The following is a 14,410-nucleotide window of genomic DNA, read 5'->3' as shown; positions in this document are numbered from 1 at the left end:
CAGCAATAGGAAGCCTAATGTATGTTATGCACGAGACCAGATATATGTTTTACCATGGGCATGGTTAGCAGATATCAAAGTAACTCAGGACCGAAACACTGGACTGCCGTAAAGCATATATTAAAGTACCTTAGAAGGACTAGAGATTATATGCTAGTTTACCAAGCAGATGATTTGCTCCTTGAGAGATACACGGATTCTGATTTCCAATCAGATAGGGACAATAGTAAGTCTACATCAGGCTATGTGTTTACTTTAGGAGGTGGAGCAATTGCATGGAGGAGTGTTAAGTAGAAATGCGTTTCAAACTCAACCATGAAAGCTGAGTATGTGGCAGCCTCTGAGGCAGCCAAAGAAGCTGTATGGCTTAGGAACTTTCTAATGGACTTAGATGTGATTCCTGGTTTGCCCAAAATCATCACAATTTATTGTGATAATAGTGGTGTAGTAGCAAACTTGAAGAAACCACGAGCCCATAAGGCGAGTAAACCCATAGAGCGCAAGTACCACCTGATACGAGACATCGTAAAGTAAGGAGAAGTTGTTGTCGCCAAGATTGCATCAGCAGATAACCTGACAGATCCTTTCACTAAGGCCCTTCTGACGAAAGCTTTCGATCAGCATGTTGAAGGAATGAGAATCAGATGTATGGCAGCGTTTATGACAGTATAGTCTTTTAGTATAAGTGGAAGATTGTTAGAGTGTATACTAAAAGCCTAGATTTTTGTAAACATTTATTTTGAAATAAAGAATCACATTAATCAAATGTCTACATTTATATGCTAAGTGTAGTTATTCAATTAATTTATATTGTAAATAACATGGTGTGTGGTGTCACACACAGAAGATCATGTTATCAGTTCCTTATAAATTATAAACAGTAGCTCACGGCTAAGATGGATAGAAACAAACCATTGGAATAGTCGTAGTGTAATTTGGTATTAGTTTATCTTGACTATAAAATTACACTAGTACACTCTGAGTGTATTGAGCGGGATCATTTAAGGTAGTTTCTTTTTATACTGATTGCATAAAAGAACAAGACCTTTGTTATTATGGAAGTGTGTGCTCTTAATTCTGATATAATAACAAGCGCATATATTTAGTATTTATTTTTTTAATTTATCAAAGGGTGTGATTTAGTTCGATAAATCAATAGGCCCGATAAGTTGGGAAATAATATTATTTATAGTGTGTGTTGCTGATTATAGAAGGAAACTGTCCTAGGAATCTAGGTTGATGATGTCCCCAAAAGGAGCTCATAAGGATTGTCATGTAAACCTTGCAGATGGACTTAGTCCGACATAATGATAAGGTTGAGTGATACCACTCTTAGAGCTAGATATTAATTAAGTGAGTTGTCAGTAACTCATTTAATTAGTGGACATTCTATATCTTAAACACAGGGAGATTAACACACTCATGATAAGAAGGAGCCCATATAGTAATATGGGATTAGTGCAGTAGTTCAATAATAACTTTTTAGTGGTATGAGTTATTATTGATGAACTCGAGTTGGGTGTTCGGGGTGAACACGGGAAGCTCAAGTTCATCGGGAGACCAAACCCAATTCCTCCTCTCGGTTCCTGTCGTTGCCTCTTAGTTATACAGTCTTATACCCACCTAAATCCACTTTCTTACCCATCCCAAGGTGGCCGACCAAGCCAAGCTTGGAGCCCTATTCCATATCAGAATAATACCAACACAACTCTTCATTGATCTAACCATTTCCATAAGAGTCTTATTCCTTCATTCTGCCACACCATTCTGTTGGGGTGTACCAGGTGCAGACAATTGGGATTGAATCTCAACCTCTGATAAGTAACTCCTAAACTCTCCTAAGAGGTACTCGCCACTACGATCAGACTGTAGTGTCTTGATACTTTTACCATGACGTTTATCCACATCAACCTTGTACTCTTTGAACTTATCAAAGTACTTAGACTTGCGGTGCATCAAGTAAATGTACCCGTATCTCAAATAGTCGTCCATAAAAGAGACGAAATATTCGAAACTACCTCTTACTTGGATAGTCATAGGTCCACATAAATCAGAATAATACCAACACAATCTTAAGATGAACTACCTTCTTAATATTGATGTTAAAAAATCAATCACGCTTTCTAAGAGCATCTCCATTACAAGCTTTTTACAAAGTTTATAAAATTAAAAACCTAAAAAAAAAAATAACTTGTATGATTATGACAATGAAATTTGGGATTTTTTAGTTAAGAGTAAGTTTAATTTTTCAAATCTATATTTTTCTCTTCTAAGATGGAGCGAATATATACTACCTGTTTGACCATTTAAAATAATTAAAAAAAATGAATTGTTTTAATTATTTTAGTCGTTGCTTTGCAACGGTGGATGAGCTTCAATCTGCAACATTAATGTGGGTGGATTTTAATTATTTTAGTGTTGCAGCTTATTAACAGTTGCTAATATATTTACATCAATATATTAATTTAATTTATTTTTTAAATTTTTACTATAAATAGGCACTTTTTCTTTTTTTCTTTTTCCATTTAAACTATCTCTTCGTATTTCGCATCCAAACTACTTATTTAATACTACAATTTTAACTTTTATTCGAAATAGATAAAAATTCTAGTGGATCTTTTAGCATTTTTTAATATTAAATAAAAATTATAAATTAAATTAAAAATTATAAGTTAATTAATTTATTAGTTAAAAATTATAAATAAATTAAATTAACATCATAATTAATTAAAATATTAAATGGAAATTATATAGAAATAGTAAATAAAAAATAACAAATAAAAGTTGTATGGATGTTTTTTTTAATTGTGGAGAGATTGTAGATTTTTTTTAAAATTTTTTTATGTGACATTAACGTGGCATATTGGAAGCTAAAAAAAAATTATTAAAAGATTTAAATATTGGATATGTCCTAAGATTCTAGCAACTCCCTCGATCCGAAGAGACTTTCCCGTATATTCAATTTCAGGAGAATCGCATGCTGGACATTGAAGGCTATCATGGTTGGGTGCATCATAATGAAATCGACGAGGTCGGATTCTGACAATCCCAAATCATGTAGCATTGGAAGTTGGAATTTAAGGGTGAGCTTTGATTCCACATCCTAGCAGAGGAATCTTGGCTTGTAAGATATTATCTTCCTGAGATTAGCCATGATATCTGAAGAAGGCAATAACGATGCCGGGCTTCTTGGTTGATTCGAGATGGGCGAGAGACTCAGAGGCCTTGTCCACCTCCTCCGTGGAGAACCCACATGAATTCATAAGATACTCGACCACAAAGTGAAGATCGCCGGAATTGGTGCCCCCGCCGAGAAGTGGGGAGGAAATGGAAGTGGCGAAGTTCATGGGATGGAGTTAGGACAAGTGAAGGAAATCAGACCGGCGGACATAGCAGCGGTGCATTTTTTGCAGGCTCAATAAGAATAGATGAGGTTGATTTGACTGGACATATTAAACCAGTCTAGATAGTAGGCTCAATAAGAATCGGGCGGGCCGGACATCGGTTCAATTTAAGCTGGTTTAAGGAGGCCGTCCGATTTAGGTCCATTAAATTTATTTTTTTTAAATATTAAAATATTTAAACTATTTTTTAATTGCTATAAACATTAATAAAAAAATTAAAAAATAATATTAACTCAATTTCGCATCGGCATTACGGATCCCTAAACCTCTATCGGCGGATAACTGTGAATGGATGAAGGTCACCTTCGTGATTTTGTCTAGCCTTGCAAGTGCCCTTCCCCTCCTCGTGATTCGTGTCGGTAGTCCTTATTGGCAGCGATGAGTGAGTCGGAAGTGAGCACATCTACTATTTGCTTCCGTTCTTGTGATTCCGACGAGCAGCGCCGCCGCCTCTACTGCCCCTGACAGTAGGCGTGCTCGCCTCTCTTACCTTCCTGTTGCTGACCGAAGCCAAAGCCTTCCTCTCTTCTAAGTTGCAGGAAGCGGCAACGACTTGTTGCTAGATATATCGTGAGCCGAGAGTCCCTTCCTCTTCTTCAATTGAGCAACAACTTGGCATACGGTGAGAAATCAGCAGTTGGTGTTTCCCTTTCCCCCTTTTCATTGTCTTGGTTTATTCCTAAAACCCTTGTTTGCTTGATTTGAGGAAGTTGCTGCAGGAGGAATTAATCGGCTGCACATCAACGATCCTTCGTTCGAGATAAGATCTGCCTGCTTTCTTGGACGGCATTTGTGTTTAGCTAGGGCTGTAGGGGATCAATCAAGGTATTAGCGACCTTTTAGGTTTTCTATTGAAAAGATAGGATCATCATGAAAGGTTCTTGTCCTCAAATCGACTATTGCCTTTGAAGATGCTGTGTGGGAAATGCTCAATGAGGATGATGTGAAAGTGTTTTTATTCATTTGGGCGACTAAAAAAATAAGAAGGGGAGTTTTGCATTGGAATCTGAGAGAAGTTGTAAGGAGATGAAGGTCTGGCGTTCATTCTGTTTAGCATAAAGAAACCCCAAATGCTAAAAGTTAAGTCTCCACCTTGAGTTTAGAGGGTCCAGGAATGGCTGACCACTTTATCATTCACTTATCCTTAACTTAGTTGTTTTCTCATTAAATTGGGCTTTCGTTCCGGTCTGGAACCGAGACCTCGACATGGGTCAAGATTTTAAACCTTGATTTTATATGTCTTTTTATAATTTAGTTACTTTGCATGTTAGAGTTCTTAAATATTTTCGGTGTTCTGGAGGCACCAGTTTGATCTCTTTCTCTTCAAGTAGCATAAGATCTGACATATTTGTTGTTTTATATACCAAGTGAAACTAGGCAGGCTGTGCAATGTGGATTTGATGCCCCTGATTTCCTGCTTTACAGCGTGAATGTAAAGCCAATATCACACTAAAGATTTATCTAATAACAAATTAATTTTTTTTATCCCAAATTTGCCTTGCCTATCATTCCTCATGGATTGGTATTGGGAAAGGATTCTGGACCTTGGGAGTAAACTGTACAAAATGATGATCTTATATACATGAGTCAACTAAATGGAATCACTGATTGAGGGGTGGACATGGGAACGAGTCATTGCCCAATTATAAAGATTCATTCCCTTATTTGTATTTTCATTGATGTAATTCAAACATTAACAATAACAATCATTAATTTTCATTCCCATTCCCCACTCTTATTCCCCTAAACCAAACGCCTCCTTAGTTTTTCAGCCAGAAACAAGTTACCTGCCATCTAACTTTAAGATTGTCTAGCTAAATCACTATACCATAAGATAACATGAAAGAAAAAAAGACCAAAACAACTACAACAAATCACACATACAATTAACTACACACTGCCATAGAGGAAAGTCTACAGGAGCAAACATTACCTCTTCCCTTCAACATCAACACCATGAACTAGAAATTCATCTGTATATTTGGCAAGGAACTCCAATGTTTCCTTGTCAACAGAAACATCACTGAACTTCTGCCACCTGAACTCCAATGTATAATTATGCTGCATATGTACTATTCGAGTCCTGTTTCCAAGCTGCTTCCATGTTTTTTAAGAAGTTTGTTAATGAAGTTGTTCCTTCATTTTGTTTGTTGAATAGTGAATATAAGCTATCTCTATTTGAATTAATAATTCAGGGTGTACATCTTTTAGACAATGCATTGTAGCAAATGTTGCCTGACATCTGAATTTTACAATCTGACACTTCTTTTACAAAATAGTGATTATATATGGGTTTGCATTCTCTCGCGTTAGATTATAACAAAGAAGTTTAGCACACATGTAATCCAATTTTTTCCTTGAAATTTCAATGTAGATATTTTTTTAATCTTAAGCTTCACAATTTATTCATTGTTTATTTGAAATGTTAACCATTCAGACGTCATAATTTATAGGTTTTCTTGGATTTTACCTTGTCTTTCTTTCTAATCATGAATGTTTCATTTCATATTAATCATTAAGAGGTGTTTATAGCTAAGGTATTTTCTAAATTTTGGTGGGCTTGCCTAAAAATTGTATGCATTTGTTTAATAAGATATGCTCAGTATCTGATAAAGTGATTGAGAAAATCCTTTCAAATTCTTATGCCCATTAACCCATGATCTTCATGTTGTTTTGTTCTTTGCTTTCTACTAATTCTTATTTTCCTGTTCAAGGAACAACTACTTGGCGACTCAAATTATTTTGTATTGATTTCTAGTTTGAGTTGTCTTCGATCTGGTTGCGCCACGCCCTTGTTTTTTTGGACAATTCTACAATGAGCAACAACATTATTCTGTGATTTATATATTACCTTGGTTTTCGTTCCTTGTTTTGGTGAAATTCCATGTATAACTGATTTGAGAAACGTAATTTGGAATGCAATCTGATATTTAGTATTTGTATTGTTGTAGGCTTGGAATTGATGAAGATCTTGTGATCTTGCTCGGCAGTTATTCACCTGTATGTATTGCTTGTCTTTTTTTAAATTTTTTAATGATGATAATTTTACTGAAAATTTATTTAATTCTCTCAGACTTCATATTTTTATTTTTACATATTTTCTTGTAGTTAAAAATTAGTAAGCGGAGTCTGCTCTTTCAACTATCATCATCATCATCATCACAATTTTTAAAAAAAAAGGAATTTCTGCATAGTGAAAATTGAAGTTTCCTATAATATGCAATCATGTTCTGGTTTAGTTCAAAATTTGAGTCTAAAGTTGTATCTATGATATAAAATCATGCATGCACGCTGCAGTAAAATCAGGATAGTTACTCTTAGTTTGTTGAATTCTTCATGGCAAATCAACATTCCTTGTTAGTGTTTGTGCTCCTAATTGGAACGCATTGATGTCATTAGATTCCAGTTGTGCTGGTGGGGTGACCACAATGGCAAACCTGGACAAGATAAAAACAGCAGTTAAGGACGTGCCCTGGATATCTTTGGAGGTGGTCTCGCATACAAGGACGTTGTTGCTTGGCACAAGAAGCAATTGATGATTTGCCAATAGCCTTTCATGAGATTAAAAATTTCACATGATTTTTGGTCAGAAATTTGTTCTCGTGAAGTTAATTTATGAGGACGTTAGCACTGTGTCATGCAATGTGATAGAACTTCCTAACAACTAAATGAACAATGATTTTTCATCAATCCAATGGTAGCTGCTCCCTAACTAACTGTCGTTTGTAGTTTATTTTGCTAATTTTCGGTAAATTTAGTTTATCTACTAACAATTTCTATCATCCATGCTAGTCATAGTTGCTGTATTTAGTTGCGTTGTATGTTCAACATCCTGTAATCAGATTACTCGAACAATACTTTTTTATACATTCATTGTGGTGTATTTTTTATCCCCTCGGATGGGTCTAGTGATTTGCACATGAGGTGTTGTCATAATAAAGTCTGAGGTTCGAATTTCGATAAAATCGAGGTAAATATCTCTCTTATGTGTTAGTCATTATTTCAAAGGTTAGTAGTCATTCGTGATTTATCTCCTCCGTATTGACCCTAAGACAGATTGATAAGGACGCTAAAGATGAACATACTCACCTTTTTACTATAATTGAGCACGTATCTATTTTATTTAGAAAATTTGAACAAATTATATCTTTTGACTTTTGTTTAGTGGTCTTTCATAAATATTGGTATGTGACCCTCAAATTAGCACTTGAAATGTGGACAAGGGAGCAGTTTTGATACCTATTTTTTAATTTTTTTAATTTAAAAATATTTTAGCTCATATATCAAATTAAAATTATGAGTAATTATGTAGGTTTTTTTTTTTGACAATAATATCATCGTAGTCATTTTTATTTTTTTAAATAAAAATCAACATTATTTTAGTTTTTTAAATTATAGTTTACAATGTTTAATTTGTAAATATAAAACCAGTTGCAATATATCGGCAAATATTTTTATTTTTCAATAACATATTCGTTGTAGATGATAAATTGATAAACTAACATGTAACCGACTTCGTAGCGTAACGTATCGTATGGGTCTCATACGCCCATATATATCACACTCCCTCGTGGCATCTGGATTGTTGAAAGAAAAGCAATCGAGGGAAACCTAATTCTCCCATTCCCGTCCGATTAGATTCGAATCGTCCCCAAAACCACGCCTTGTCGCTTCCTCCGTTCTCGGTTCGATCCCCCGTCGGAAGGGCATGAGGCGCTCCTCCACCCGGAAGTCTGGCTCCGCCGCCGCTGTGAACCCCTCCTCCGGCTCGTCCTATGCCTACCGCTCAGGTAAGTGGTGAAATGGCCATCCAGATCCATCCACGTCTCTCTTCGAAACTGGCTCAATCGGTGCTCTGGATTTCGAGTTTCTTTACAAATAATTACTCGGGAGTTTCCCTTGTGCGTTGGACTCCGTTGCGTATGTGAATTTGACCAGCCTTCTACTGTCAGGCGGTGACTATGCTCTGATTCTGATGTGTTTTTGAAGTAATTGAAAAAAATGGTATTTTTTTTGTTGATATTTGGTGGTTTTGTCAATGTTGGTCCGGAGAAGCGGTGTTCTTCACATGTATACAGAGAGGAGACTTTTCCTATTAGGATGTAGCTGGGTTCTTCGACATGCATATTGAGAGGAAGCTTTTCTTTTGATGATGTTTGAGTATGTATACCACTAGACAAGATGATGCTACATGGTGATTGTAAATCTTTTGGTGTTCACTACAGCAGTTATATCTTTTGGTGGACAGAATCCAAACCAATTGATTGATAGGGAAAAGATTTTAAAAACTTTTGAACTTGGGATTACAAACCTATTGAAATTGCTTTAACTACTATAGTCGGTAACGTGTGATTGATACTTTTATTTAACAATGATTGCGTTGAAGAATTTCTTGGAGCAATTGATGTGTCCAGGATCATGTGTCCTTTGGTACTTTTAAAGTTCTGTATTTCTACCATTAATTTTTTACGTTGACATTCATCTTCTCTTGTCTTTTGTTGTTGAGACCTTCATGATGCATGTGTTATAATCTCCCATTATTCTTCTGTTCAAGTGAAACTTTTGAGTCTTTCTTAAAGTGGTGCATGCGTGAGCAAGCAACTATAGACCCGAAGACAACCTTTAATTCCATCAACTAAAGGGAGTTCAGATAAATTTGAGAATATAACCATGAAGGCTAAGAATATGTTTATAATTATTTAATATCAGTGAGATGGATGCTGATTTTTTCTTCTCATCAGAAATTGGTTTAGTTTCATTAAGTTTTTCATTTTAAAAAATTCTATAATCTGACTCCTTCATGCATTGTATCATTGTCCATAAAAATTTTTATTGGTATCTTTTATCCAAAGTTAAGTCGGTTCTTGTTGTTTAGCTTCTGGTAAAGCTGTTTCGAAGGAAGTGGAACGCATTGACAACCTATTTTATACATACGCAGATGCTTCGTCTGGCTTGATCGAGTAAGTATACATCAGTTCTACTATTTATGTCTGTAAGCTTATAGCATGACTGCATGATGCATGATACCTCTTACCTTCATTTAAAGTTGTCTTCGATATTTTTTGCAATATTGTCTTGTGGATTTTATTTAGTTATTATTTGATGTTTGTGCAATACAGCAGCAGTGCATTGTCTGAACAGTTATATGTAAGATCATTGGTGAAGGTGAAATTTCTGTTCTGTTTGTGCTGCTGCATATATCCAGTCTCCTTATCATATCTTAGTTATAAGTTTTTGGCATGTATTTGGTTAGTTCAGCAAACATTGGAATGGGATTTTGATTGGTATAGTTAAATATTGGATACTGCCAAGCTTGCAGAAATTTCAGTGAGAAATTTTAGTTTGTGGTGAGTTGACGATTCAAATTCAAATTTTCTGCTATTTTTCTTGCAATGCTTTTGGCATCCATTTGCTTTATAACTTTATCCATATTCAATGTGTTCTCAGTAAATTCATTGTAGTTGTTGTAGTGATAATTTAGCAGACCTCACCTAGTGGGATAAGGCTTGGTTGTTGTTGTTGTAGTAGTAGTAGTGATAATTTATGTGCTAACCTTACATAGGGTGTAACAAGTGCATAAACATGACAAGAAAAGATCAAGATTTGCTAAACTGGATTACAGAATCAGGGTGATAAGATTTCTTTTTTTGTTCTGGTTCTGTGAGGCATACTGGTGTTGTATCTACTGCATTTACTTGTTAGTGTTAAGACTAGAAAATTTTCTGAAATTTTGTAGATGCCTTAAAAACCAGTATTTACATGGCTTAAGAATAAAATAACACCTCGCATTCAATCATGAATCTGTAATAAATTTTTAAGTACAGTTGTTGACTTGTAATATTTCCCCCCTCAAGAATTGCCTAGTTTCTGCATAAAGCTAATATTACAACCAGGAAATAGTATGAAAGTTCAACTTGTACCAATCCCAAGTTGGATAGTAATTGGCCGACTCCAGCCTGATTTTTTCTGATCTATCAGGTGCATGTATGATCAAAACACTAATAATATTTTTACTTGGATAAAAATAAGAGAGAAAATGAAATGAAATAAAATGATCAGTTACTGGTATTTACTAGGAATTAATCTAGAGAAGTGGAAGGAATCAAATTCCATTTATTTCCTCTATTTAATTCCCCCCTAAATCAGACAGAATGAAATTTACACATCTTATAAACACAAGTAACTGAATATTTTTCTCCCTTTAATTCTAAATAAACAAGATACATGGAGTAGCATTTCATTTGAACTTATTTAACTTCCATTCTATTTCCTTCCCTTGAAGAAAACACAACACACTAAGGTGGCTTAAATTCTTCCCCGAGCTGTAAATCATCCTCAGGTGTTCCCACTCTAGGAAACACAACTAAATAGATGATAAGGAAAAGGCCAATAAGCATCCAATCAGGTACAAATTGATAGAGATTGGAGGGTTCTTGTGGAAATTGACAGAGTGAAAGAAATGGCCAATAAGCATCCAATGGTCATTATTATGAAATACAAATTAGGTATCTTAGTTTTGGCTGGCATTTTTGCCAAATGTAGCTTCATATTGGCGAATTGGTGATGTATCACAGTGGATGAATAAGTAGAACCTCACACAGTAAAACAGAGGGATAAAAAACTTCCACACTGGAAGATTAATTGAAATTTCATTAATTGCAAGATGATGATGACATTGACACTATTATAAACTACACTTTGACTTTGAAAACTAGCAAATAAGCAATTGGGAAAACACATATCCCCAATTAATTGACTGCCAATAAACAATTGCGAACTCAGCAATTAATTGACTATTCCAAATGAAACAAGCAGATTGGAAAATACAATATCCCTAATTAATTGACTACCAAAATAAAAGCTGACAAATTACCAAACAATATAAATCATTTTTCAACATTTGGAATTCTAAATTTGGCCAAATCAAATTGTTCTACATATTATTTCCCAACAATTGGAATTGAAAATTTGTCCAAGTCAAATCCTTCCATATCTGCATCGATTGGTTTAGTATAGACTGATCCATGTCCATTTCCCAATTTGTCAGATGACTTATTTTAAAAACATAAATTTATATAGCTAATTTATATGTGCTATTACGTGCCTATTTGGGACAATTTGGTCTGAGGCTTCACTTTAATGGTCCTCGGTAACCTTATTTATTCTATATGATGATGCTATGATGGCCTCATGCAACCTTATTGGAGCCATGGCGGGCATTTCTTCCATTGTGAACCAAATGCTTAATCCTGGTTTTTTCGGAAATCAAGGCTTGAGACTTATAGTTACATGGCAATTTCCATGATGAATTTTTATCTGCTTGGGTAGCCTACGACATTTGGCTACTACCCTGTGAAATTGTATTTGTTTTTTGCATTCATTTTCTGTAATAATATATTAATTAAAAATCCTAGGTGCCTTTGCCTAGCTCAATTTTCAGTCCCCTGTTTTTTTCACTCCTTGAAATTCAGCCTAAGACAGACTTAATTTTTAAATTAAGACAATTCAGTAAGATTACTCTAATGGTTTCCCATGTGTTAAGTTCAAAAATATACTAATATTAATCAATCTTGGCTTTCTTAATGGTTTCTTCTTGTCTTTGTGTTGCTGATCGTTGATTCTTGTCAACAGCCCTGAAGGCATTGAGTCTTTCTGTTCTGATCTGGAAGTGGATTGTACAGATGTCAGGATACTTATGCTGGCGTGGTATGAATTCCATTCTTAATATATCTTTAACATGTTGGTGTACTATCTTACCTTTGCTGTCTTATTTTGACAGTGAAACTCTCTCTTTGCAGGAAAATGAAAGCTGAGAAACAAGGATACTTCACTCTAGTATGTCTTTGAGAATCCAGATTCTTAATAAAAGTGCACTTAAATTTAGACTATTATTATTTCTTTTCTACACTGTTTGTGTTTGCAATAGGAAGAATGGCGTAGAGGATTAAAAGCACTACATGCTGATACTATAAGTAAACTGAAAAAGGCACTTCCGGAATTGGAAAAAGAGGTATAGTACTTAATGATAAATGTCTGCACAGATACCTTCTTTTCAATAGATAAGATATATGAATTCGGCAATTAAGAATATGCAAATCAGTGAAGATACAGATTTGGATATGGATGTGTGTGATTGAAATCTTGAGTTGAGCTTTTTTGGTCCCTGGCTGGCTCAAGACGGTGCCAAAGATGTGCCTAAAGAGGAGAAGGGGAAGAGGAAGAGCTGGTATTGGTTCTAGATGTGTGCCAGAGGAGAAGGGGGTGCCAATGCTTGAGGAAGAGGAAGGAGAGTAGGAAGAACACTGATGTTAGAGAAAGAGGAAGAAGAGTAAGAAATGAATACATTGAGTGGAGGAACTTAGCAGGTGCCGGAGGAAGCTAGGGTTTCCCTTTTTTGCTGTGGAGGAGAAGGGTTTGACACACATCATATCCAAAGTAGATGTCATTTCCTTTAAGTTTTTACTGGGAACCAATGTAAATGCAAATTTCTATAAGTGCTGACCATGAACCATGTTCTTACTCTTCTAAAACTGCATTTTTGAAATGCAAGCTGGCCCTGGATTTTGACCAAAAATTGAAAGAATGACATTTTTTGTGGATCATGAAATAACAGGTAATTGTATTTTGAAGTATGCTTTGACATTCAGATGTACAGATCCATATATAACTCTGAGGGGAAACTGAAATAGACTGAGAAGAGCAGTTTGACTACTTGCTTATGATGTGCCATACACATTTTACAGGTGGCAAGACCATCAAATTTCTTAGTTTTCTTCTCGTATTCATTCCGCTATTGCTTGACAGGTAGTTCAATTCCAAACCTTTGGTTGTACAAATTTGCTTTGTAATATTATAGTTCACTGACATCCTTGACTTTTTATGTTTATGTATTATCAGAAGATAAACAAAAGTCGATTGACATTGAAAGTGCTTGTCAACTGCTTGAACTTGTACTAGGCTCACAATACCGACTTCAAGTTGACAAACTTGTTGAATACCTTAAAGTAATAATGCTTTCACGTATTTTGCTCTTTTCTTAAGACCATTGTTTATTGCTGATCAGTATTTTTGCTAATCTTACCAACAATATTCCCCGTGTTAATATATATTCTATCTCAATTACTAATGTGATGTCGAATCTGCTAAACTCCAGTCCCAACGTGATTACAAGGTTATAAACATGGATCAATGGACAAGCTTTCTTAGATTCTGTAATGAGGTAAACTTTCAGGACATTGTGCTGAGTTCTTTTATATTTTATCACTAGAACCTAAGATGTAATCTCTTTTTGCTTCTACACTGGTTTCTAAGATGTAATGGGAACACTTGACATTCGTTTTGTTATAGATAAACTTCCCATCTCTTGACAACTACGATGAGGAGCTTGCATGGCCCTTAATTTTAGACAATTTTGTTGAGTGGATGAAGGGAAAGTGACCTTAAGGTTTTAAGGTGGACAGATGCGGCCCTCATACTTGGAGCTTGTTCAAGGTCTATTCTTACTTCTTTTGTGCAGTGCGTCTGACTAGAATTAAACGATTAATTTTCATATGAACTGCAGGGGACATTTGTGTTGATGCCTAAACCAGGAAATACATTTGCTTCTTGGCTATCACGCAGAAATCTGAGCGACCATGAACACCATTTCTCGATAAAGAAACACCATTGTTCTTAATTAGGCATCCTTGTTGGTTTTATCTTTTGCCTCCTTGTATTTGATTTGCAATAAAGATGCTGAAGACATTTCAACTCTATATCCAATACACTGAATATATCCTATCGAATTTCTTGTACTAAATTAAATGCCAGAATTCTATAACTAATTGTGTAAGGTCGAATTTTCATGAATCTTGATCTGTAAATCATGCTTTAACTAAACCATGCATTCGTCTGTATAGTAGTAATATTTTCTTGTTTTTAATGAAGTGCGCTCACACACAGAGAATTGTTAGTCTATGGACCTATTGTTGTGGAATGTTACGGATTTGCTCATGTGGCATATCCCC

General features: G+C 35.2%; 1 protein-coding gene and 1 long non-coding RNA gene across 2 annotated transcripts; both read left to right on the top strand.

Moving 5' to 3' along the window:
* Window positions 1-3,655: 3,655 nt before the first annotated feature.
* Window positions 3,656-7,094, top strand: LOC122035202. The gene is made up of 4 exons (XR_006126928.1): window positions 3,656-4,026; window positions 4,115-4,229; window positions 6,356-6,404; window positions 6,804-7,094. It is a non-coding gene; the product is annotated as an uncharacterized LOC122035202 (long non-coding RNA).
* Window positions 7,095-7,961: 867 nt separating this feature from the next.
* Window positions 7,962-14,207, top strand: LOC122033606 (DCN1-like protein 4). Its single transcript, XM_042592666.1, has 10 exons — window positions 7,962-8,194; window positions 9,280-9,364; window positions 12,036-12,110; window positions 12,203-12,239; window positions 12,331-12,414; window positions 13,148-13,208; window positions 13,302-13,408; window positions 13,558-13,623; window positions 13,752-13,895; window positions 13,966-14,207. Exons 1-9 carry the CDS (start codon window positions 8,113-8,115, stop codon window positions 13,839-13,841), a joined length of 687 nt encoding a protein of 228 aa, XP_042448600.1. The 5' UTR covers window positions 7,962-8,112; the 3' UTR covers window positions 13,842-13,895; window positions 13,966-14,207.
* The last annotated feature ends 203 nt before the right edge of the window (window positions 14,208-14,410 follow it).

Source organism: Zingiber officinale, chromosome 11B (genome assembly GCF_018446385.1).
Source record: "Zingiber officinale cultivar Zhangliang chromosome 11B, Zo_v1.1, whole genome shotgun sequence".
NCBI lineage: Eukaryota > Viridiplantae > Streptophyta > Magnoliopsida > Zingiberales > Zingiberaceae > Zingiber > Zingiber officinale.
The sequence above is the reverse complement of the archived record's forward strand: the minus strand, read 5'-3'. Positions and strand labels throughout refer to the sequence as shown.

What these genes read in the sequence shown, in the direction of transcription:
- LOC122033606 (XM_042592666.1), top strand. Translation starts at nt 8,113, where the DNA reads ATGAGGCGCTCCTCCACCCGGAAGTCTGGCTCCGCCGCCGCTGTGAAC. An exon ending in AGGATACTTATGCTGGCGTG is followed by an intron (nt 12,111 to 12,202) that starts GTATGAATTCCA and finishes CTCTCTTTGCAG; the next exon opens with GAAAATGAAAGCTGAGAAAC. An exon ending in ATTCCGCTATTGCTTGACAG is followed by an intron (nt 13,209 to 13,301) that starts GTAGTTCAATTC and finishes ATGTATTATCAG; the next exon opens with AAGATAAACAAAAGTCGATT.